The 23,596-nt window shown below is 47.6% G+C and overlaps 1 protein-coding gene across 1 annotated transcript; it reads left to right on the forward strand.

The window, feature by feature from the left end:
• The first annotated feature begins 1,539 nt into the window (after positions 1-1,539).
• On the forward strand, positions 1,540-13,061 carry YWHAH (tyrosine 3-monooxygenase/tryptophan 5-monooxygenase activation protein eta). Its single transcript, XM_054594425.1, has 2 exons — positions 1,540-1,821; positions 11,586-13,061. The coding sequence occupies exons 1-2, from the start codon at positions 1,735-1,737 to the stop codon at positions 12,237-12,239; spliced, it is 741 nt and encodes a 246-aa protein (XP_054450400.1). The 5' UTR covers positions 1,540-1,734; the 3' UTR covers positions 12,240-13,061.
• Positions 13,062-23,596: the final 10,535 nt, after the last annotated feature.

Consider the following 23,596-nt stretch of genomic DNA (forward strand, 5'->3'; position numbering starts at 1 on the left):
TGGGGCCACCCTCCCTTCCCCCTCAGATCTCAGTTTCCTCTTCTGCAGAATAAAAGGTCAGACAGTGGTGCTTTTTAACTGCCCTGCCAGCTTTCACATGCCAAGCTTTCTATTCTACAGTGCTTTTAACAGTCTTTCAAGTCCAATTTCCAGATGGTAAAACTAAGATCCAGAGAGGACCCACTCTCCAATTGCTCCCTTCTCCCTTCTAAAGCATCTTCTCCCCCAGAGCATGATTCCTGGCCTGAAAAATGATTTTCACACCTCTGGTGGTTCTCCATCACCTAAGGATAATGCCTCACATCTTCAGCCTGTCACTTAACACACTCCATTACCTTGCTTCTCCCAACCTCATTTCCCACTGCCAGGCCTCTCTTCTCACCTTCCTGGCAAGACTTGGCCCATGCTGGACCCCAATCCCTAACACTTTCCCCGTCATCTCCTTCAAGGTCCAGCTTACCTGCGCTCTTGTGTATTTAGATTTCAGCTTCTGAGGCAGGGCTGTATCTTACTTATTTTGTGGCTACTCCTTCCCTCAGCGCTGAGCATGCAGTTGGTGCTCAGTAAAATTGTAAGGCTAAGGCCCCTTGTCCTGTGCTGTCCTTGGCATGTCGTGCTTAAGTTAGGGCCTGTTTTAGTCATTGGGATTTTCCTAGCTTGTCTCTGGCCCAGCCCAGGGCCTGGCAGGTACCCTCAGCACGGAATGCCAGGACTGGGACAGCTTAGTGACCTGCCAGCCGCCTTCCACCCCTCTCTTTACTACAGAAAGAAGTTGATCCTGGGTTCGAACTCAGATCCTAGTCTCACCACGTAAAGGCTGTGTAACCTGAAGCAAGTCACTGCTCTGGCTTTGAAAAAAAATGGAGAGCCCAGTAGTGCCCACCTGCGGGGTGGGTTGTGAGGATTACATGGGATAATACCTGAAAAGACATTGCACTGGGCTGGCTCCTAGTAGGAGTGCCCGTCCTCTCGGGGAAGGCACAGAAAAACCCAGCCACTTATCAGGGTGGGGCAGGGCAGGGTGTGGCCCAGCGGCGCCCATCCGTTCGGGAGGTGGGGGCAGCGTGGGGCGGCGAGAAGGCAGGGCGGGCTCGACGCGCCACTCGGGGTACGCGGCCTCCGGGATTCTCCAAGCATTGGGTTTATTTGCTTTCTGGGCCCTTCTCAAGCGAGACCTCTAACCTGGATTCAGAAACGCTTTTCTGGGTGGGGCTGCGCCAAAGCGCTCCCGGCTCCGTTGCCATCACCTCACCCCTTCCTCTACCCGCAGTCCCCACCCCACGTTGCCTGCTCGTACCTCCACCTCTGCGGTGGTAAAATGCAGCACCCGAAGGGCGCCTGCGCAACTCTGGGGCGGAGCCACAGCGGCAGCTATTTATAGTAGGTGACGTCACCTTGAAATAGACCGTTAGGGCCGGCCCGCCCTTCCCCCCTCCCACTCCAGTTGCTCCCCGCCGCTCTCCACGGCCGCTCCCACTGCGCAGGCGTTCTCCAGTCCTCCCATCCCCCTGGCGCTGCTGCGACTCCTCCCTCGGCGGCGTCCGCGGCGCGAGCCACTGTGCGCGGGGCGAGCCAGCGAGAGGGCGCGAGCGGCGCCGCTGTCTGCAGCCTGAGCCTCCGGCCGGCCGGCGAGCCAGTGCGCGTGCGCGGCGGCGGCCTCCTCGGCGACAGGGGAGCGGACAGGCGGGCGAGTGAGCGGTGCAGGGCGTGAGGCGAGGCCGAGCCACGAGCGACATGGGGGACCGGGAGCAGCTGCTGCAGCGGGCGCGGCTGGCCGAGCAGGCGGAGCGCTACGACGACATGGCCTCCGCCATGAAGGCGGTGAGGGCGCCGGGAGCCCGGGCGGCCGGCCGGGGGGCCCCGCGTGGGGAAGGGATGGGCGGCCCGGCGGCGTCTGTTTCTGGGCCCGGGGCGACCCCGCTGGGCGCGGCCGCCCGCCTGTAGCCCGTAGCTTCCCGCGCCTGCCGGGCGCCCCGCCATTTCCTGCGGCCGGACCCGGGTGGGGTCTCCGGGGAGGGAGCCGCTCGGGGTCGCACATGCAGCCTTGCTGGGACGGACGGGTGTCGGTGCCCCCCTGCGGGCGGGCGAGGGTCGCCGAATCCTAGCTCGGAGCCCTGTATTGGGGGAGGGGGTACCCGAGGAAACGTGAGGCAGACACATTCCACCTTCTAGAGCGTTCTTCCAGACTCGGGGATCACTCCTCTCTTGTTTTCTTCCTCAGTACCCTAACTCGTAATAAAGAATCACCCAGTTAGTGGCGCCCTGTCTCTCCTGGTTTTTGCTGCCACGACCTAAGTCTGTAAATCAGTTTCTTTTGCCTTGCCGCCGGAATCCTGCTCGTCCCATCTTCCCACGCCCGGGGTCTGGTTATGTGTGCGAGGACCCCCATCCTGCAGCCTAGGCGTGGACGAGGGCGGGAGGGCGGCGGGCGTGGGGCCCCACTCTCAGGTTTGATGCTGCACCTATCTGCCTGGATATTAAAATGAGGTGTGACTTATAAGGGAGACGAGCCAGTGCCTTTGCTTTCCCGAGACCCTCACAGATCGATCTGCAGCCTGATTTCCGGTGAAGGAGTCGGGGCCAGCCACACCCTAGCAAATTTCGTGGATTAGGCACCACCTTCCTTTCTGAGCGTTCCGGTGATCTGTTACTGTCCCTGTCTCTTAACCTTATTTTACATTTTCTCTAAATGCACATCACTTCTCTGCCTCAAGGTCACACAGTGGTCGAGCTACAACTGCGGCCACCAACCTACAGCGTTCATCCCGTGTACAACCTGAGAGCAGGGAGAATCCGTTTGGGCTCCACCTTAGACTTAAAAGATTCTGAAACTCGGGGGCGGGGGTGGGATCCCGAAATCTGCACTTTAACCAGTTGTCATGGCAAATTTTAATGGGCTTAAGTTTGAGAATTACTTCCCTGGGTCATAGCTCATTGGTTCTTTCCCTGGCCTTGTGAGGGGATTTCTTAGGGGAAGAAACTGCAAATCCAGAGGTACCATAACATTTCAGAATCATTTGAAAAGTTTCTTTTAAGGCTTTTGATGTTAATATCATGAAGTATGTTGTTGAGGTCAATATTTAGGATTATCCAGGTAAGAAACATACATGAAGAGTTGCGTTTCCTGTGGTGGCCCTACTACACTTGAACAAGGTGTGTTTGGAAACCGCCACCACAGCCCATTTGTTGATTCAGTGGTGACATGGAATGATGTCATGGATTAGATAGGACGTTTTCATCCAAATATCTAGGATCTAGATTTGGGCCTGAAGTGTATGCAATTCTGGGGGCCCTCTTTAAGGAAAAAAAGTAAAATATATTAATTTTAGAAGTTTTTCAGAAACAGGACTGGCTGTGAAAACTCATTTCCTTGAAAGAGGTCCTGAGCTTTAATTTCCTTGTGACAGAGCCAGTTCTGTCCACACAGCAAGTCATACTTAAGTGAGCCTCTTCTCCCCAGTAACTGAGTGGTACTGGGATTAGGCAGGGTGAGTTCTCTCTGGACGCTTTAGTGAGGGCCTTGCTCACCCTGTGACTATTAAGAGCCCTTTGGGGAATGAAGACATGAGTCTTGAAAGAAGGTGAATTGAGGTTAAGGGGAAATGACTAGAAGGTAAGTTGCGGAGCTATAGGAAACCTGAGGCAACCTAAAGGGAATAATGGAGAGATGTAACCAGAATAAAATATAGCTTGGGGAGAGAAGTAATTGGCTTTCAGTTCTTCATATGCAGGTTTAAAAATGTTTTCCTGCAGCTACTATGTCCAGTTTTTCTCTGAGGCTTTTAAAGTAGCATTTTGCCAAATAATGGATCCCTCCATGTGTTGGGAATCTGATAGCTGTATCTGAAATGATTGATGGTTTGGACAAGCCATCCAGCATCGAAAATTCAATCCAGACTTTAGTCATGTCATCTCAGAATTGTGATAAACCACTTCCTCAAGGTAACTTCTGTTAAAAAGTAAGAACAACTTTTTTTTTTTTTTTTTTTTTGGTCATCTAAATGTATTTATTGGAAAGGACTTGGCAGGGGTTGGTGGGAGAAAACTTAGTTGGTGTTCATATGTTAAATTCTTAATATTATGGAGAAGACTCAGTCTTCATTTTAATATCATCATAAGCCTTAGGAAGAGCTTTTGGAAAGAGTGAATTCTAGTTACCCTCTGAGTTTATGTGGGTTTTCTTCAGGGCAGGTAAGTAGACCGCTGTGAGGAGGATGGGGCAGCACACTTGAGTGAAGGGGTGTTCTGATGCTACCACTTTGACCTTGAAACGTACACCTCCGCTTTGGGTCTTCTGCAGTATAAAACCGGTAATGTTGGTGCTACTATCAGTTTGGTTTTCAGCCTTCATTTTTCTAACTTGTTTTCTTTTTCCTTTATAATTTAAATGGTCACCTAATAGCACTGCCTGCTTGTAATAATTGGTGTTTTCTGTGCTATACCAGCGTCACCTGGAGGATGGTGTTGGTAAGCTGTAAGAAAAATCGTGCCTATTGGGATCAGTGGTGTTGTCTCACGCCATTTGAGAACTGCAGTTCGCTGCCTCACTCCATAATTTGAAGAGGCAAGAGATGTTTCTGAGGTGAAATAAAGGAGTACCTTTAAGCTTTCCTTATCTCATACCTAGTATTTTACACAGAGTATACTAATGGGAAGAAACACTGAAAGATTATTGAACCCCAGGCCTTTATCAACGCTGACAAAGGACGGACAGAAATACATGTGCAGGACTTGAATACCTCTAGAAGTCTTAAGTGCGGGAAACAAAGCTGCAGTTCAAGGAAACAGGAGTCAGAGAGGAAGAGGCACTTGCCCCAGCCAGTGGCAAAGGGCTCTTATTCCAACAGCTGTGAGATTATGGGAAGTGGGGAAATGAGCAGGTGGTGTGTAAAAAGAGAGCACGGTGGAGTGACCCCGAGTGAGACGTAACCCGTGTTGCAGAGTGTAAAATGAAAGATGATTTCGAGGTGTACCAAAATTGTGGTCAGTGTGAAACCGTAAAGCCACATTGGCACGACAGTCTGAAATGAGTAAGTACACATACGCAGACGCTAGTGGGTCCTGTTTCCCACTAACTGGTCATTTAAAATGTAATTATTGCTTTGTCATTTATTGTCTGAAGAAGAAAGAAGGCTCTAGATTCTTGGAATGGTCTGAATTAGAAGGCACTTCAGATGGTGAACAACTCACAGCTTTGTTGCACTGAAGTGGGAGTTGTGGCCCCTGTCTGGGTTTGGCTTTCCTGAACTATCCCCAGAAGAGCTCCCACAGTTAAGGAACCCACCACTGCATTGAAGAAACCAAAAATGTGTTTTCTCCTTTTTGTCTAGAATTTTATATTAGGGGTAGACTGCAGTTTCCCAGAAATAGGGTTCGAAGGGGGTACCCCAAATGTGTTTTCCATGTTACAATTAAGTTTGTGAAGTTCATTTATGGTTTGACTTATTAGGCACTCAATAAATAGTAGCTGTTATTACACGTGTACATCCTCATTTAATCTTTATAACCACTCTGGATGGTTACTCTTACTAACTCTATTTTACAAATGAAATTTAGAGTTTAGTTTTAACATGGTCAAGTCGTAAAATCAGGATTTGAACTCTTAAATTTACAGCCCTCATATTAACCACTGTATGATAGTGCCCTATGAGGCTAAGGGATAATGTTTCTAATACACAGATGTTTTCATTCGTGATGAAATTCCAAGTCTTTTACATGAGTGGGCTTACTGAACACATAACTTCATCTATTAGATGTAAGTTATTTTTTGACAGGTTTGAATCTATAGAATCCTCTGCTAACATCTTAGTTGCAGCAGAGCATAAAAGGCAAAATCACACATCTGGATTTTGCTTACTCTTTTGAAGACCAGGGTTTTTTTCCTTTTTAAAAAATTTTTATTAGGATTTATTTATATTTTAGCTTAAGCAAAATGGTAATGGACTTTGAGTTCCTGCTATGAATTAAGTACAGGACTATATTAAATTATATTTATGGTATTTTAAGAAACTGATATCCTTGGCACCAGTTGTTTGTCTATATTGCCTTTAAGCTTGTAGACCCCCAACATTTCAGCCTTTAGGTTGTTGGTAAAATTGCTAGTGTCCAAGTTGAGGCTGCCTGTTTTCTGCCCCCTCCTCGCTGCCATGGCATTCCCCTCTTTGGTGGTGGGTGTTGGCGCTTCCCTGTGATCAGAACCTGGCATAGCTTCTGGCGCCTCCAGGGACAGTAGCGTGCGGTAATGCCATTCAGATGAGGTGGTTTTTAACTCTTGCCAGCACTGCCTATGAAAGTGTTTAGTTATGTCAAGAGCAAGACACAACAAAGGTAATTTCAGTGATAATGGGGTGGGGTTTTTTTGGTTTTTTTTTTTTTAAAGATTTTATTTTTAGAGAGAGGGAAGGGAGGGAGAGGAAGAGAAACATCCATCTGTTGCCTCTCAGCACACCCCAACCTGGGGACCTGGGGACCTAGTGTCATAGGAAGATAAATGAACCCAGGCGTGTGCCCTGACTGGGAATCGAACCAGTGACCTTTTGGTTTGCAGGCTGGCACTCAATCCAGTGAGCCACACCAGCCAGGGCAGGAGTGGCTGGATTAATACTAAGCTTGGAGTGGATATTAACTACGTGAATTAATCTGCTCTGATCTTGCAGTTGAGCCTCTCTGGTGGCCTTACAGTCCTGCAGCCTCGCCCTGGTGAGGACTTTCCAGGCCTAGGCAAGTGGTGACTGATGGTGATTTGCCAGCTTGGGACCAGGCAGGATCCTCACCTTCAGGGCTTTGACTTGAGAAAGAATCAGCCAAAAAAGCTTTCTTTCCTCTAGCTCACTTAAAAAAAAAACAAACCACCACCAAAAAACCATGTACGATTCTGCTGTAGAAGCTTAAAGGTTTTATGGTTATGTTTACCTAATTGTTTGTGAAAATAATTTTATTTTGTTATAAAGTCTAATGGCAAAAGCAAGCTTGTTGGTAGGGTGTGAGTAACTAAAAGATGGGGTAGTTGTGGGTGTGGTGTGGCTGTGAAGGATGGGAGTGGCGTTCAGGAGAAGTGACAACTGACTGTGGCCTGGCCATTCAAGGGTGGCATTTTTGTTTGCTCAGTATTACTTTTGAGGCTGGATGTTTCCCAGAATAAGAACTTTTTAAGTTTTCCCAAATAGTCCCTATGCTATTTTTGGCAGTGGATCTATTTTTACTCACAAACACATAGTTTATTGCCTTGTGAGTTAGTGGGAGGAGGCCCCTAGGGATTTTTGAGTAAGCAGTAGTGTCATAGGAAGATAAATGAACTCACAGTAGACCAGGTTATTCGTGACTTTTAGTAATGCTGTGTAGTGTCGAAGCAAGTGTCCCAGGGTTGGGAGCTGGTGTAGCCCAAGCCTGTGTAAAGGACACTGGTTGAATGGCTGACAGGGAATCCAGTCCTTAAAGGAAATGGAGAGGAGGGCATTTATAAATGGGAAGGGCCTGTCAACTTAAGGTTTTCATGAGGAGTGTAAATAAGATTGAATGAGGTGGGGAGATGAGCAGGAAAGGGCAGAGGGGCTCAGGTGGGGAGCCCCCTACAGATGGAGCGGCTGCATGCGCAGCTGATGGGAAATGAGAGTGTATTGAAACTCATTAAGAGCGGAAAGAAGGTTGAGAAGCATTGTCTAGGTCTCTTCTATCTTGAAAATTCTTTGTCTTGTCTTCATGTTCCTAATTAGGAACCATTTGGAAACTTAGGATCGTAGAGATGCAGTAAATCATCTTTATAGAATCTCTAGGTGATCATATTGTTGGTTTTTAGTGTGTGTCTTTGGGAATAGTACTCAGTGCTTTCCTTTCTGTTATGCTACATTGCCTCCCAGTGTCTGCTTTTCTTAGTGTAGGACCAAACTTTTCTCTAGACGTCCTGGCTCCAGTATTTTGGAATTTGAAGTGTTGGGAACTGGGGCTAATACTAATGAAAGTTATTTACAATAAGTATTACCAGTCAAGACTGGCTATGAGTCTGTTTTGTTTTAATGGGCCATCTAATTTCCTTTTGACTTAAAATTTTCCAATCTGGGAAAAGTCCCAGTTTACTTACTTGATCAAGTAATAAAACTTATCTTCATTCCATAAGTTTTCCTTTGTTAACTGAGTTGTAACTCAGGAATGCTAAAAAAATACTATATTTAAACGTATCCAGTTAGGCCCTGGCTGGGGTTCTAAGAACAATGCTTGCTTAGTGATACCAGTTAGTCACCCTCAGCTGATGCTGATAGTGATTCATTCAGACTGGCAGGCAACCAGATGATTGTTATATAAACACTAATACTCCTAGTAAATTATTTTCCTCGTGGGGGTGTCGTAACTATTGCCCAGTAGCCTTTTCTTGGCAGTTTATTCCTGATGGAGAAAGGGAATGTTACGTGAATTCCTGAAACCCACAGATACATTTCATTTACGTTAATAGTATCAACCTCATGCCTTAACTGTACCTTTTATTGTTGATCAGGAAAAGTGGAGCTGAATAAGTCCTTGGAGATTATTTGTGCTGACCTACCTTATTTTATTTTTTAAATCATTTAAAAAAAAATCCTCCCCCAAGGATATGTTTATTGAATTTTTTTTTTTTTTTTTTTTTTTTGCCTTAGAGAGGTGGGGAGAGGGAGAGATAGATAGAGACACATTGATGTAAGAGAGAGAAACATCGACTGGTTGCTTCCCATATGCACCCTGACTGGGGATTGAACCCTTGACCTAGGTATGTGCCTTGACGGGGAATCAAACCCACAATCTTTTGGTGCATGGGATGACGCTCAACCAACTGAGCCACCTGGCCAGGGCTACCTTGTTTTACTTTTAATGAAAGTTTGTGATTTATTCAAGGTCACACAGCTAGCTCAGGCTAAATTCTAGTTGTGTTAGTGTTTTCATTTTTGCTTTTTTAAAAAAGTAATGATAGTGCCCCTGGTATAAATACCCTATGTGATTATAGATATATTTCAGGTAGGCACTTAGTTTTAATGATGTGCCCTAGGGAGTTACCTTTGTGTATCTTTGTAGCAGTCTAACACAAACAGCTTTGTTAGTCACAGGGTGAAGTATATAGTGACTTCTTATGGGTGCATTTGTATTTAATATTTATTTTTAGAAAGATGGGAGAGGAGGGAGAAAGAGAGGGGAGAGAAACATTGTGAGAGAGAAACATCAGTCGTTTGCCCCTCGCATGCCCCTAACCAGGACCTGCCCACAACCTATGCATGTGCCCTGGTTGGGAATCCAACCAGGAACCCTTTGGTTCCAGGGATGATGCCCAACCCACTGAACCACACCAGTCAGTACTACATTTGCATTTTAATGTCAGATTTGGTCTCAGATTTAGTATGCAAAATAAGGGGCTCTCCAAATTCTGTTCTTGCTTCATGTTTTGTTTTATTGACTATTGCCCTAGAAAAGTTACTCTGGAGGATTCAAGCATTCTGAGACTTGTCAGAGTATTGGAGATAGAATTTTGATTTATAAAGGCTTCTTCCTTAAAAGACCAACTGATCAAACAAATATCTACAAGGACACTTTATATTTCCAATAAACAAATGAGTGTTTAAAGGCACTCAGTGAAGGAGAAAATTAGTGGGATTACAGGTCCTCTGGGTTTGAAGGGAGCATGGATTGTGGACTAGTAGAAGATTTGCAGATCACAGAGACCACAGAGATATGAGAGACCACTTTTGTCTGTGTGAGGAGGGTTGAGGAACCTGGCTTGTAGGCAAAGAGCACACTGAAGAAAGAAGTGGGATTGGATTGATAGCATAGGCAGAAGAGAGAATCCCAGACTAAAGATTTGTGGCAAAATAACGGGAATTGGGGCTAGGAAAATGCATTAGAAAGGGGAGCTGGCATTTTTATATTGCTTGGGCTTTGTTAGGGAGTTGGGTGGTGGTGGACAATTTCTTCCTTCACTTTTTAAGAACTTGGCACATTTCCTAACTTTACACAAAAAGAGTACATTTGTTGCTTATGTTCTTGAACTGCTAATTTTTCAAATCCACTGCTCAGTCTTTTCAATCCATGTTAAGCATGTCTGTTCTTAGTATGCTGTCAGTAACTTTCTCCAATGAATGTGGCTTTTTCCCGTCACTGGAGGATGCTCTATCCTTACTTGGTTTGATTTATAGTAACACCTTTTTTTTGAGTGTTTTATGGTTTCCCAACTGCTTTGCTTTACCAGTAGGTCATGTAGTTAAGGAATCTCCCTACTGTATAGATGATACGGGCCAATTTAGCAAATTAGTGTCTTTGCTGCAGCCCAGACGAAGATTTCCTGATTCCAATTATGTATTAGTTTCCTAGGGCTGTGCCCAAAGGTACCACAAGTTGGGTGGCTTAAAACAACAGAAATTTGTTTTGTCACAATTTGGAAAGTTAGAAGTCCAAGATCAAGATCAAGGCATTGGCATCGCAGTGCCCCCTCTGAAGGTTTTAGGGAAGAATCCTTGTTCCCTCTGCCCTAGCTTCTGGTGGCTCCTGGTAATCCTCGGTGTTCCTTGGCCTGTAGACATAGCACTCCCATCTCTGCCTCTGTCATCAGAAGGTGTTCTCTCTGTGTCTACAAATCTTTTCCTTATAAGGATACCAGTTAATGGATGTAGGATCCACCCTAATGCAGTATGACTTCATCTTAACTGATTACATCTGCAAAGGCCCTATTTCCAAATAAGGTCCTGTAACCAGGTACTAGGGGTGAACAACAACAAAGTCCAGTGTTTTTTCTACCAATGACATAGCTGGCTCGCTTGGAGGTGGCATCATGGAGAACTAAGTAATGGAAGTTACAACTTGCGGCATTTAACATTTCCAGTTAAAATAAGTGATGCTTTAATCTTTGATGGTCAGTCAGGGTTTCCTGTCAGGTAGGTCAGAGTAAAGCTTGCTGTTGAGTAGCTGTACTTCCTTTCAGCAGGGGCTGGGGCAATTTACTGTCCCTGATGTATCCGTTTTAGCTTACGGGAGGCTTGGGTGTACCAGTGGGATTCCAAGAGTAACCACATAGGCTGAAACTCTGCCCACTAGATCTGTGCGGAGTTTGATCTCATCTACAAAACTCTTACCTGTTAATAATATTTGAGGGAGGTTTCCTTGGTTCCTTCTAGAGTATAAACCTGGAAGTAGAATCTGGAACAGACTTCTAGTTTCTGATTTTTTAATATTTGATAAAGGAATTGCATAATCATATTGTTGAGAGTATTTTTTACAGAAGAGCTGAACCTTTGGAGGTTTTTCACCCACCATTATGTACCATCACCTCACCACCTTTCCGTGATTATCTTTATCCCCACCGTACCTTTGCCAAGATGAAGGCAACATCTTACAGGGCCTGCATTATTAATTTCTCAAAGCCCTTATCATTTAAAAGTTGGAGTTTTGAGTATTTGTATCTTCAGTTAGGCTACAATCTTCCCTTCAGATATTATCTGTGTCTGATTGGTTTTTCTCTGTAGTGGCTTGTCTGTAATCTTGCTAAGAGAAGGGTTGTTGACTAGGTTGAAGGAAAGATTCCGTTCTAGAATTTTCAGACTTGGATCTTAGTGTTCATCTTTGGCATTTTGCAGGTGACAGAGCTCAATGAACCTCTCTCCAATGAAGATCGAAACCTCCTCTCTGTGGCCTACAAGAATGTGGTTGGTGCCAGGCGATCTTCCTGGAGGGTCATCAGCAGCATTGAACAGAAAACCATGGCTGATGGAAATGAAAAGAAGTTGGAGAAGGTTAAAGCTTACCGGGAGAAGATTGAGAAGGAGCTGGAAACGGTGTGCAATGATGTCCTGGCTCTGCTTGACAAGTTTCTCATCAAGAACTGCAATGATTTCCAGTATGAGAGCAAGGTATTTTACCTGAAAATGAAAGGCGATTACTATCGTTACTTGGCAGAGGTGGCTTCAGGAGAGAAGAAAAACAGTGTGGTCGAAGCTTCTGAGGCAGCCTACAAGGAAGCCTTTGAAATCAGCAAAGAGCACATGCAGCCAACGCACCCCATCCGGCTGGGCCTGGCCCTCAACTTCTCCGTGTTCTACTATGAGATCCAGAATGCTCCGGAGCAGGCCTGCCTCTTAGCCAAACAAGCCTTCGATGATGCCATAGCTGAGCTGGACACACTAAACGAAGATTCCTATAAGGACTCCACGCTCATCATGCAGTTGCTGCGAGACAACCTCACCCTCTGGACAAGCGACCAGCAGGATGAAGAAGCAGGCGAAGGCAACTGAAGAGCCTTAGGATCCCTGGCCCGCCCTTCACCCACCACCCCCATCATCACCGATTCTTCCTTGCCACAATCACTAAATATCTAGTGCTAAATCTATCTGTATTGGCAGCACAGCTACTCAGATCTGCCTCCCTGCCCCCTGGGAAGCAGTTTCAGATAAATCTTCATGGGCATTGCTGGACTGATGGTTGCTTTGAGCCCACAGGGGCTTTCTTTTCGAATTGTGCAGATGAGCGCATTCTGAATGAGGCATTTTACTGTGCCTGTTGATAGTTGTGAAATCTAGGCAAAAGCAATGGGGAAGTTTAGAAAAGAGAATTAGCCAAAACAGGCTATAATGATATTTAAATGGTCCATTTAAAATGAGCTAATAGTGTTTTGTTAATAAGCAGTACATCTTGTGCATGCAAAAATGAATTCACCCCTCCCACCTCTTTCTTCAGCTAATGGAAAACCGTTAGGGGAAGCTGATACAAAGAGAACACTTGCTCCTTTCCATTAGCTTTATAATAAACTGTTAACGTGAGGTTTCAGTAGCGCCTTGTTTTTTGCCTCTTTAAGTTATGATGTGCACAAACCTTCTTTTCAATGCAATGCATCTAAAGTTTTGATACCTGGTAACCTTTTTTTGGCAATTGTTTAAGAATCATGGATTTATTTTTTGTAACTCTGGCTATTGTCCTTGTGTATCCTGACAGCGCCATGTGTGTTAGCCCATGTCAATCAAGATGGGTAATTATTGAAATGCCAGACTTCTAAATTAAATGTTTTGGAATTCAGTGGGTAAATAAATGCTGCTTTGGGGAAATCTCTAGGTGTGTGGTCTTCATTCCCCCTCCTCTCAAAGAGCTTTATAACAGGTCACCATTTTGAATCCTGTTTGAGTCTTTCAAATACATTTTTAATTTTTAATGCAGTAAGTTTTCTTGCCCTCTGATCCATTACACATTTTGTAACATACACATAAGATTCATGCATTTTACTTAGTTTTCTGTGAACCCAGTGAACATAGTTTCACTTACCCACTCTTCCTGATAACAGGAGCTGATCAGACCAAAATGCTGTCTTTCCCAGTACAGCACCTCAGTGAAAGGTCAGGTCTGTGTTTAACTTGGGAGGGAGGAGAGGGTGATCGACCCACCCAGTGGAAGTGGGTTGGCATGGTAGATTCCGAGCTTATCCATGTCCTCAAATTTTCTTAATCTTTTTGTATTAGGTATAATAAAATATTAACTAGGGGCACAACATGGATCCCTGAAGTAATCTTTCCTGATGATTATTAATAAAGCTTGAGTATCCTTAAGATAGAAAAGCAAACCTCTGAGTTTAAAAGGGAAAATGGCCTAGTGCCTTAAGTGTCCTCCCCTTTTTTTAAAAGATTCTATTTATTTTTAGAGAGAGGGGAAGGGAGAGATGGAGAGAAACATCAATATGTGGTTGCCTCTCGTGCGCCTCTTCCTGGGGACCTGGCCTGCAACCTAGGCATGTGCCCTCACTAGGAATCAAACTGGTGACCCTTTGGTTCACCAGGCCAGGACTCAGTCCACTGAGCCACACCAGCCAGGGCATCCTGCTCCCCTTTTGACTACACCCCGAGGCTTCTCCTGAGGCTTGGCACTACCAGTTGGACTCACCTTCAGGTGATGTCTCCAGCCCTTGCAAGTTTTATCACCTTGAGCGTGGTGCCCAGGACCAAATGTGCTTTTTAAGTGGATTGGTTCAGTTACACAATAGTCTTACATACCTTACTCTTGAATACAGCTTAATACTAGACTCGTGAAAATGGCCATGGCCCAGTTTCTGTCCTTGAGCTTTTATTGTGGTAGAGCACAACTTTAAGCATGGAAGTTTAACCTCTTTTTCTCATTCTGAGTCGTATGACCCACATGTTAATAAATGTTCTTTAAGAAACTTGTTTGAAATTGGCCTAATTGCTAAAATGGTTACTCAGTTTTACTTCAATTAGGTCACATATTTTAAAGCTACAAGCTTTATGTAGCCAGGACATTTGTCTTTGGTAGGCACGTAGACATTAAAACTGTTCTTACATTTGAAATGTCCTTCAAAGGAAAGGCTTTAGGAAAAACACATTTTCGTTTCACAACGATCTTATAAAAGGTTTAGTCCCAGCCCTCAGAAAAAGCTGAGGAGCCAAGGCTGCGTCCCTCTGGAAGTCACAGCTGGAAAGCCAGAGGACAGCCTCCGCGCGCTCAGTCAGGATTCTGTCTGCCTTCGAGGCTCAGGTCCTTCATTTCTGAGTGTAGGATTTGAAATACAAGTTTTAATTCAACTCTTTAAGTGCTCATTGTGTGTAAGGTGGCATCTTTGAAAATGGGGTGTGGGGCAGTATGGACACATCATTAGTTTGCCCCGTAAGTTATAAATGGGGTTCCTGGAGGGGACCTAATCGGGAGCTGTGGAATTACATGTGGCATAAACCTGAAAGGCGTCTCTACTGTGTGATCTCAAAAGTTTCCTGATAGTGCTGCACACTCATGTTTTAAAGCGTGTCAAGATAAATTTATGAAATGAGTTGAGGTCATCAGAATGTTACTGCAGGAGAAACTGAAGTCCAGAGAAGTGAAGTGGCTTTTCCCAGAGTCACTGCAAAATCGGTAGCAACATAGACTATCATTCAGATCCTCTAAACCTTTTCACTGCCATACTCGGGATTGAGATGGAAGAAAAAGGAAGGGAATGTGACAAATCCCATGCCGGAGATACTCAATGCTTTTAATGTTTTCACTTGGAGTTTGGAAAGGGATGTTTAAGTTTATTGGCGTTACTGCCTCAGATTTTAAGTAACTCCTCAAACCCTGCTCAAAATTCATTTGGGTTGGAGGATAGGGTAAGATTCTTGAAAATGGAGCTATTGTTGGGTTTAATGCTTGGCTATCTGAAGTCATTTGGGATGGGGGACCCCGGGATGCCCCTTGGCTCTGTAACAAACTAGGCTTGATTCCAACCGTGGGGTCCTCCGCACCCTCCCAAACACCCTTACAGAATGCCCATTCAAAGACTGAGAGGGTCCTCAGTTCTTGGGAGACCCTCCAACCCTAAGGCAAGCATAAATACTGATTCACAGCTGGGTGGGACCTAACAAATTGTCCAGTTGTTAGGCTGATGAAAGCAGCCATCTCAAATACCATGTTTGGGGCACTTGAGGTGCATTGCTGGAATCTTCAGAGCGGCTCTGAGAGGTAGAAATCATTTTAACAGGTGAGGACACCAGGTATCAGATGGTATGAGGTACAGAGTAGTAAGAGGAAATGCAGGCATCAAAACGGGTGTCCCCCTTCAAGGCCCTTGCCACCACACCGTGTGTTTTTTGATCCCCCACCTGGAGAAAAGGAGTCTTAGAAACGTTGCAATGGTGGCCCCTCTGCCTCTCTGGTCTTTCTCCTTTCTTCTCCAGTCTATAGAACACCCTATCCAGATGAAACCCTTCAAGATCTAATGAAACGTCATCTCTTAGGAAACCCCCGATCGGGCTGGAAGCCTCCTGCTGGGTGCCTTGGGGTCAATCTTTGCATTATTATTTTTATTATTCTAAGTCACTGTGCACTTCTACTGGACCATAGGTCCCTATGGTGCCTACCAAAACAAGGTTGGGTGAGCTGAAGAAGGAAGGAATCCACTGTCAAGTTTACAACTCCCATGCCGTTCTGGAGGGCAGAGACTATACAGGGGAGGGGAGGGGAAATAACATTTGCTGACTGCCTTCTGTGGGTGACCTAGCAGTCATCATACTACATGGAGCTTTACATACAGCTTAAAATTCAAAACTGGCAATCTGTGAAGAAGGCTGTAGCTCCAATCAAGAGGCTCAGAAAAGGTGACTTTTGTATGGTCACACAGCTGAGAAGTGGTCTCCAAGGTCCTAATTCTTTTCATGAACACGTTGCTTTCACACAGAGGCTGGAAGCCTGACACTCCAGGTCTTCCTTCCTCACCAGCCAGACTTCTCTGTTACCTTCCTCACATTTGCTTCTTCAGCCAGATCAGTCTTTGCTGCTGCCTCGCTCCCAGCACCAGGCATGTCCAGGACATGGACCCTAGTGCTTTTCCTTCTAAAAGGAGGTACCTGTAGGTGCTACAGCTCCAGTGTGACTCAAGAGGTGGACCCAAACACCACCAGTTGAAACCTCTCCATAGCTGGACCCAACTTGTTGAGCCTGCTCTCTCACTTTGGCTCAAGCCATTACTTTCCCTTCTGGAATGGCTTCCTTCTCTTGGCCTACTCAAATCCTATCAATGAAATCCTGCCTTCTTCCTGCCAGCTACTGTGAGCCCCTCCCTGGGCTCCTAAACGGTGGGTCCGTACCACGCAAGGTCATTTACTCACTCTTCGTCTTCACTCATTCAACAGACTATATGGTAGACACTTGGGCAGGGTGGTAGGGATATCTTGGTGAGTTACTTGTCCTCCTGTGGCTAACACTATAGTGGGGAAGCTTCAATAAAAATATAAAATAAAAAAGTAACCATGAAAATGTCACTTAGGTTCTTCTCCAGGGCCTAGCACAAAGGTCACAATAAGAATTTGTTAAATTCATGAATGATTGGTTTGAGGGAGGCCAGACTTTTTTAAGAAAGGAATGACCAAAAGGAATCCTTTATATTCCCACCCAAGTCTACTGCCGATACTGATGAGCTATGTAGAAACTGAGGATCATGAGACCTCGGGGTTCTAATAGCACCTGTAAATTGGTGGCGTGACCTTGAGCAAGTTCTGGCCTCTCAACAGCCTCTAAAAAAGAGGGCATTGCTTTTTGTGGTCTCTGGCGCCTTTCCATTTCTGAGATTCTGTGGTTCTCTGTTATTTTCAACTGCTCTGGGACAGTCCTCATCCTCTTCCCAGGCTTTTTTTCCTGCACGGCCCCCCTTTTCCTTCCGCCCTTCACGTTTGTCCTTTTTGCATCCGCCCTCCACCCTCTTCATTTTCCTGGCTACCCCTTGGCTTCACTGAGATGGTTACCATGGCAACCATCTCCTGGAAGTGACATCATTTATCTCCTAGGCAACTGTTTCCAGGGCAGTGACATCATTTGATCACTATGGCAACCATCCAGGAAGACAGTTTTACAGTGAAATGGGCAAACAATTCTTTTGTATCTCTGGGGGTTGGGAGGAATGCATGGAGAACATTTAAAAAAAGAAAAATATCTCAGGTCAAGAAGAAAAATCTCTGGGCTTATTGGGGGAATGTGGGAAATCAACGTGGGGCTGGTGCTCTCAGGTGAACCCCTTATCCTTTCCAATAACTAGGCTGACCATATAATATATCACCAAACTGGGACACTTGAGAGTGAACCAGGGCACCATTATTATTATTCTGGGATGACAGGTGAAAACTGGGCCTCCCCAAGTAAACCAGGGCATGTGAGCCCCGCCCATAATCAGGAAGGAGCCTTGCTTCACCCTCACCTCAATAAGCATTGATTCAGCTCTCCCTGTGTGTGAGCACCAGGATACCAAGAGTAAACCCTGGTCTCTGTCGTAGTGGAGCTCACTTGTGTGTGGTGGGGCCGAGGGTAATCCTGCAGTCGCCCGAAGAATGATGTGGTGTGGACTGAGCACAGACTGAGTGCAGGGAAGACACGAAATGCCAGGGATGTGTTCAGCATAAGTACTAGAAGCAGCCTGCGCACGAGAAGAATTAACCACAGGGGGTGGCATGGGGGAGGAGCCTGTTTTGGCAGAGGGTCAGCAAGTGCTAAGGGAGTGTGCAGAATAACAGGAGCTGAAACGGGGCCAAGTAGAGAGCAGGAGGGAGCCAGGGGTGAAATGAGGGTGGAGGGGAAGGCAGGGACCAGGCGTCCTAGGCCTTGGAGGCCAGAGCATTGGGAAACCCCTAAGGAAATGTGTTGAGCATGACTCTGTTTGTATTTAAAAAACCTTACCCTTGCTGTTACACGGGGCAGAGAGGAAGAGCAGTTTTCCCAGGAGGGAGATTGGATGGTGGGGACATGGGTGGTGGCAATGAAATGGAGGGACACCGTGGATATAATTGGGAGATGGAGCTGACAGGATTTGCCGAAGGACTAGATATGGGGCGAGGGTAAGGAAGGACTCAGGATGACATGGGATGACATGAGTGACTCGGGGTGGGGCATTAACTGCTTTTCTGTCAGATGAAGAAGCAGGGCAAGGCCGGGACTAAGGGAGGCATGGGGTCTTCACTTTCACCAACCCCCTGATCGAAGCAGAGAGAACAGGTGGCGGTCCCGAGGCCTGAGGGCTAATGAGGGCCCGCTGCTTGCCTGTCCCCACAGGAGTCCCATGAGGGATGCCACCCTGGCCCATCTCACAGATGAGGAAACTGAGACTCAGACAGGTTCCAGAACTTGCTGAAGTCCTTACCGTTTGCAAGGGGCCACGCTAGGCCTCAGACAAGGGCTTGCTGAGCCCACCCTCTTCCCACCAGAGTCCATTTTACCAGCCTCCTCAGTTTCCTAGGGGAAGGGGGGAAGGAAGGGAAGCCAAGTGTGTTCAGATCGCCCGCTTTCTTGATCTTTACCACCACCATTTGTGCAGAGGAGCAAATAGAGGGTCTAAGGAGAGATGAGACCCTTCAGCCCCATCAGAACTTCTGTCTCTCCACGACAGGTTCTCGACTGAGCTTCAAATTTCTCCCAAGCCTCTCTCCCCAGGAGGAGGAACAGGCAGAAGGTTGAGAACACACCTCTGTGCCTCAGCATCCTCTTCTGTAAAACGGGGATCATGGCAGTATTAACTCCTGCCCCGTACGTTAGTGCTGAGGTGAAACAAGATGTAATTGATACATTTCAGTGACTGTTAGAATTAGGGCGGGAGGGTAAGAGGTGTGGGTGTGCACAGGACACAGGGCCTGTGGGATGGAGACAGGAGAGGCGGGGTACAGAGACATATGGACCAGCTGGCTGAGGGAGAAGCCTCCTCCTCACCAGCTGGCTCCTGGGGAAGCAGCATGGTTTGTACCCCTCATTCCCAATCCTACACCTGCTGCACGGGGAGGAGGAAGAGCGTGGCCTCCTTTGGGAAGACGACTGTAGAGAAAGCCTGGAGACAAGGCGGTTGTGTCCATGGGGCCTAAGCCTGGGGGTGGGGGTTGTAGAAGGGACTAAGAGGCCTCTTCTTGGACCCTCTACCCCCATCGCCTCCTAGCCCTTCCTTCAGCCCTCGTCATGGTTTTGCTATAGCCTCCAACTACAGGATTCTGAAAGGCACAAACGACCCTGAGCTTAAAAAGGAGTGAATAAACATGAAGATTGGGCCCTGTGATTCCAGTGCATGTGTGCACACGTGCACACACACACACACACACACATACCTTTCACTTCCTCTGTGTACTTGTTAGGGTTCAGGCAGAGAAATAGTACCAGAAGAATATTAAGATTTTTGTTTTTTTGCATTGAGCCCTGGCTGATGTGGCTCAATGAACTGAGTGCTGGCCTGCGAACCAGAGGGTTGCCTGTTGATTCCCAGTCAGGGAACATGCCTGGGTTGCTGGCCATGTCTTCAGCTGGGGCTGTCTGAGAGATAACCAAACATTGATGTTTCTCTCCCTCTCTTTCTCCTTCCCTCCCCCTCTCTCTAAAAATAAATAAAAAAAATTTTTTTAAGTTTTTTTTTTTGCATTGAATTGACTTACACAATTGTGGGGCTGGCTAGGCAAGTCTGAAATCATGAGGTGCATGTTAGCACTCTTGCCAAGGGCCAAAGCTGAATTGCCAAGGTCCACAGCCAGAATTTCTTTTTCATCAGGGAAGCCTCAGCTCTGTTCTTAAAGTGTTTCAACTGATTGAATGTGACCCACCCAGGTTATCTAGGATAATCTGTAAAGTGAATTGATGTTGAACTTTAATTGCCTTCACAAAATCCCATCGCCAGCAGCATCTAGATTAGTGTTTGACTGAGTAACTGGGGACTGTAATTTAGCCAATTTGAAAAGAGACCATCACACCCAGATACCAGCCAGACATGGGTTTGGTGGCCTGTGAAATGCTGCTTTACACTTATTAATGTGGCTATTCATGAGCACTTACTACATGCCAGGCCCTGCACTGAGTGATTTCCACACAGCATCTCAGTTAATCTTCAAAACATCCTGTGAAATACGTGTCCTTCTTGTCCCTAATCTATAGGAAAGGAGACAGCCTCATGAAGGTGAAGAGACTCCCTCGGTCACACCATCGGAAGGCAGATCTGAGTGCGTCTGTGCTCTGAACCATCTCTTTCTGTGGCTTCTCCCTGGTAACCTCACCTCTCTCTGCCTCTTCTGCTGTGTGATGTGAGCATGTTCCTGCGCTCTACTCCAGTCCTATCCTCAATGAAATGGCTCTATCCCTCCCTGCTTTCCTGGCTTTAGGGCAGAAGGGAGACCATTCTGCGACCCCTTTCCCGGGCCTTTGCTGCCACCTAGGGGCTCGCCGATGTTCACCATGCTTCAGACCGGCCAACTGGAAGGCAGGTGAGTTTGCAGGTGAGCTGCTGAGGTCCAGCTGGATGGGGAGAGGGCAAATGGTGTGAGGGGCAATTCTGGGCCTAGGAAGAGAAATAATGCAAATTCCACTGGCCCTTGCCCCCACCTTGCTTACTCAGGCTCCCCAGACATCTGCAGAGTCATCAGGGATTTCTGGGGCCCTCCACCCCGCCACCTGCCTGACCCGGAAGGGTCCCGCCGTCCCCCGCCCCAGCCGGGCCTTGAAGCCGTCAAAATGCCAGGATGCTATGGGGTCAAAGGGGAAAGGGGAGCTTCTCTCCCCGGCCCAGGTCACAGGACAGGCCCGCGGTGTGACTCAGGTTCTGGAGGGTCCCGCCCACTTCAACTAGAAAGGAAGACGAGGCGGACGCCCAAGGGAGAAACAAAAGAGGGGGCGAACAGAAGCGAAGCCCGGAAAAGAAGGTCCTGCAGAGTCCCGTCCCACCTCCTCCAGCCCGGGACCCCAGCTCCCGACTGTTCACTTTAGCCCCGCCCACCAAGACCGGTCCCGCCCACGACCCTCCCCTCTCTTTCCAGCGCCGCCACTAGGTGGCGCCGCGAGCCTTGCAAAGGCGTCACCTCTGCCTGCACATCTCTGTGCGCTTTCGTTCAGAAACCCGTTGGTGATGGAAGAGGAGGTGCAGTGAGTGGACATGAAATGACCAGGAGGCGGAGAGGCTGGCAGCCAAAGGCGACAGCCGCAGCAACCCACCAATCAGTCTAGTCTATCCCGCCAGTCAGCCTGTCAGCCAGTACAACCAGCCTGTCAGCCCATCAGCAGGTAGTCAAGTCACACAGCCGCGCCGGTCACAGTTTCTCCATCAGTCCCTTAGTCGTTCAGTTTCTTGTGGGCGTCTCAGCGGGCCGTCAATGTTCCCTTGCCACCTCTGTCCTGATGTGCTGCGCCTGCGCACCTCCAGGGTGAGGAGGGCTGGCGAGGGGAGGGAATATATAGTACCCAGGCCTTGGGTTTTCCCTCCCGAGGGGACCTGCCCACTTGGGATCTTCTAGGCACTCGGGGGGCGGGGGGGAAATGACAATGGCACGGGAAGGATCCCCAGTGCCATGGTATTCTTGGGACCAGCCCAGGTGTCCTGGGAGCTTGCAGAGCTGCCGTGGAAGGGGCCAGGCCAGTGCTTGCTGGCTGCTCAGCTGGGAGATGCTTCCAAGCTCAGCCCTTTGCCATGCAGATGGGAGCCTGGACTGAGAGCAGTTGTGGATTTAGTTTAATCTGCTCCCCTCCTTGAATGTCCGGGCAGGCACTGTGGTAGCCCAGACCCCAGCCTCCCCCGAGGCTCAGAGCACGGTGCGTCCTGGCCCTGAGCTGGAGATGGGACTCCTGGTTTCTGTCCTTGGTGTTGCTTCTGTGTCCTGTGGGGGCCACCTGACCATTCTGGGCCTCGGTGTTACTGTGAACCCGCTCTCAAGTAGGGGAAACAACCTCTGTAACCCACCACGTACTCCCCAGCCTGCCTCATGCTGTGGGTTGAAAATGAGACCACGGAGGTGAGAGCCCAGGTGTGAGGAGGTTATAACCAGACTTCTTATGGTTTTCCTGAGTTGAGGGTGGGGGTCGGGGGAGTATGGAAGAAGAGCAGAGGTGGCTTGGGGACACCGTGGCCTGTTACTTCCACCCACAGGAGCCTGGGGTTCTGGCCTTGGCTGGTGACCCTGGGCAAGTCCCTGCTTCTTTCTAGGCTTCTGGAACAGTGAGGAACCGAAACTCCATGATCCCTAAGGACTGAGACTTGAATGGAAAGAAAATTCCTGAGTGGCGAATTCCGCCCGAGGACATGGTGGCACTCTGACCAGCCATAGTATGGGGATTGGCAACAGACCCTGTTGCTTTTTGACCTGGTGGTGAGAGTTTGACCTGGTGGCCAGTGGGAGGAGGGTTGAAGTGTCAGGCCTTGTGCTCGGCTCAGTGAGGGTGGGAGCAGGGACTGAGGAGGGTGGTAGCTGAGTCTCTGGAGTCAGAAATTCTCTCTCAGCTCAACCTGGTGGGTTCTTGGGCCCCCTTGCTGAGAGGAAGGCCCTGCTGATCCTGGGGGAGGGCAAGAAGGGAGAAGACAAACCTCAACCATACCCTGGGGACAATGGCCTTCTCTCTTTCTGCCTCAGTCCCTTCCCTTTCTTTGAAGTTACGTGCTCAGCTCACATCATGCCCAGCTCCCCTCAGTGGTCCGGTGAGGTGGGAGCTGCCGTTCCCGGAGGTGGGCTCCTTGAAGGGGGCTGGTAGGATACCCCCAGGGGATTGCTTACCTGAGCAGGTACCAGGTAAGCTGGAAGGGCTGGAAGGTACTAGGAAGAGTTGGTTATTCGTTCCACAGGTACTTAGTGGACATGCAGCACACGCCAGGGTTTGTGCTGGGCAGTGGGAGACAAAGAGGAACTGCGCAGATGGCATCCCTCTTTATGGAGTGCAGAGTATAGAGTGGTGGTGGGAGCAGGCAAAGGAAGACGGGAAAAAAAAGAAGACAAAACGAAAGTCAGTAAGTTGGCTAGAGTCACAATTGTGCTATGAAGGTAGCAAAGAAGATGCTGAGGTAGAAAATAATGGAGGGAAGTCTGAGAAGGCTCTCTGGGCTGGTGACACTTAGCCGAAGACCTGAAGGAGCAGGAGCCAACCATGGACAGGAGAGACTGTTGCAGAGTGAGGAACAGCATTCACTCACTCACTCACTCACTCGTTCATGTGTTACTATGTGTCAGGTACTATTCTAGTTGCTAAAAGAACAGCCATGAACAATAGAAGGGAAATCCTTTCTCTCATGGAGCTTATGTTTTAGTGAAAGAAGACAGAAAATAGAACAAAACAATCAAATTTTGGGGAGTCATGGATGTTGTCAAGAAAAAAAAACAAGATTATGCACTAGAAAATGATTAAGAATGAC

The sequence above is a fragment of the Pteronotus mesoamericanus genome, unplaced genomic scaffold (assembly GCF_021234165.1).
Source record: "Pteronotus mesoamericanus isolate MK-2021 breed Mesoamerican mustached bat unplaced genomic scaffold, CSHL_Meso_final scaffold_507, whole genome shotgun sequence".
NCBI lineage: Eukaryota > Metazoa > Chordata > Mammalia > Chiroptera > Mormoopidae > Pteronotus > Pteronotus mesoamericanus.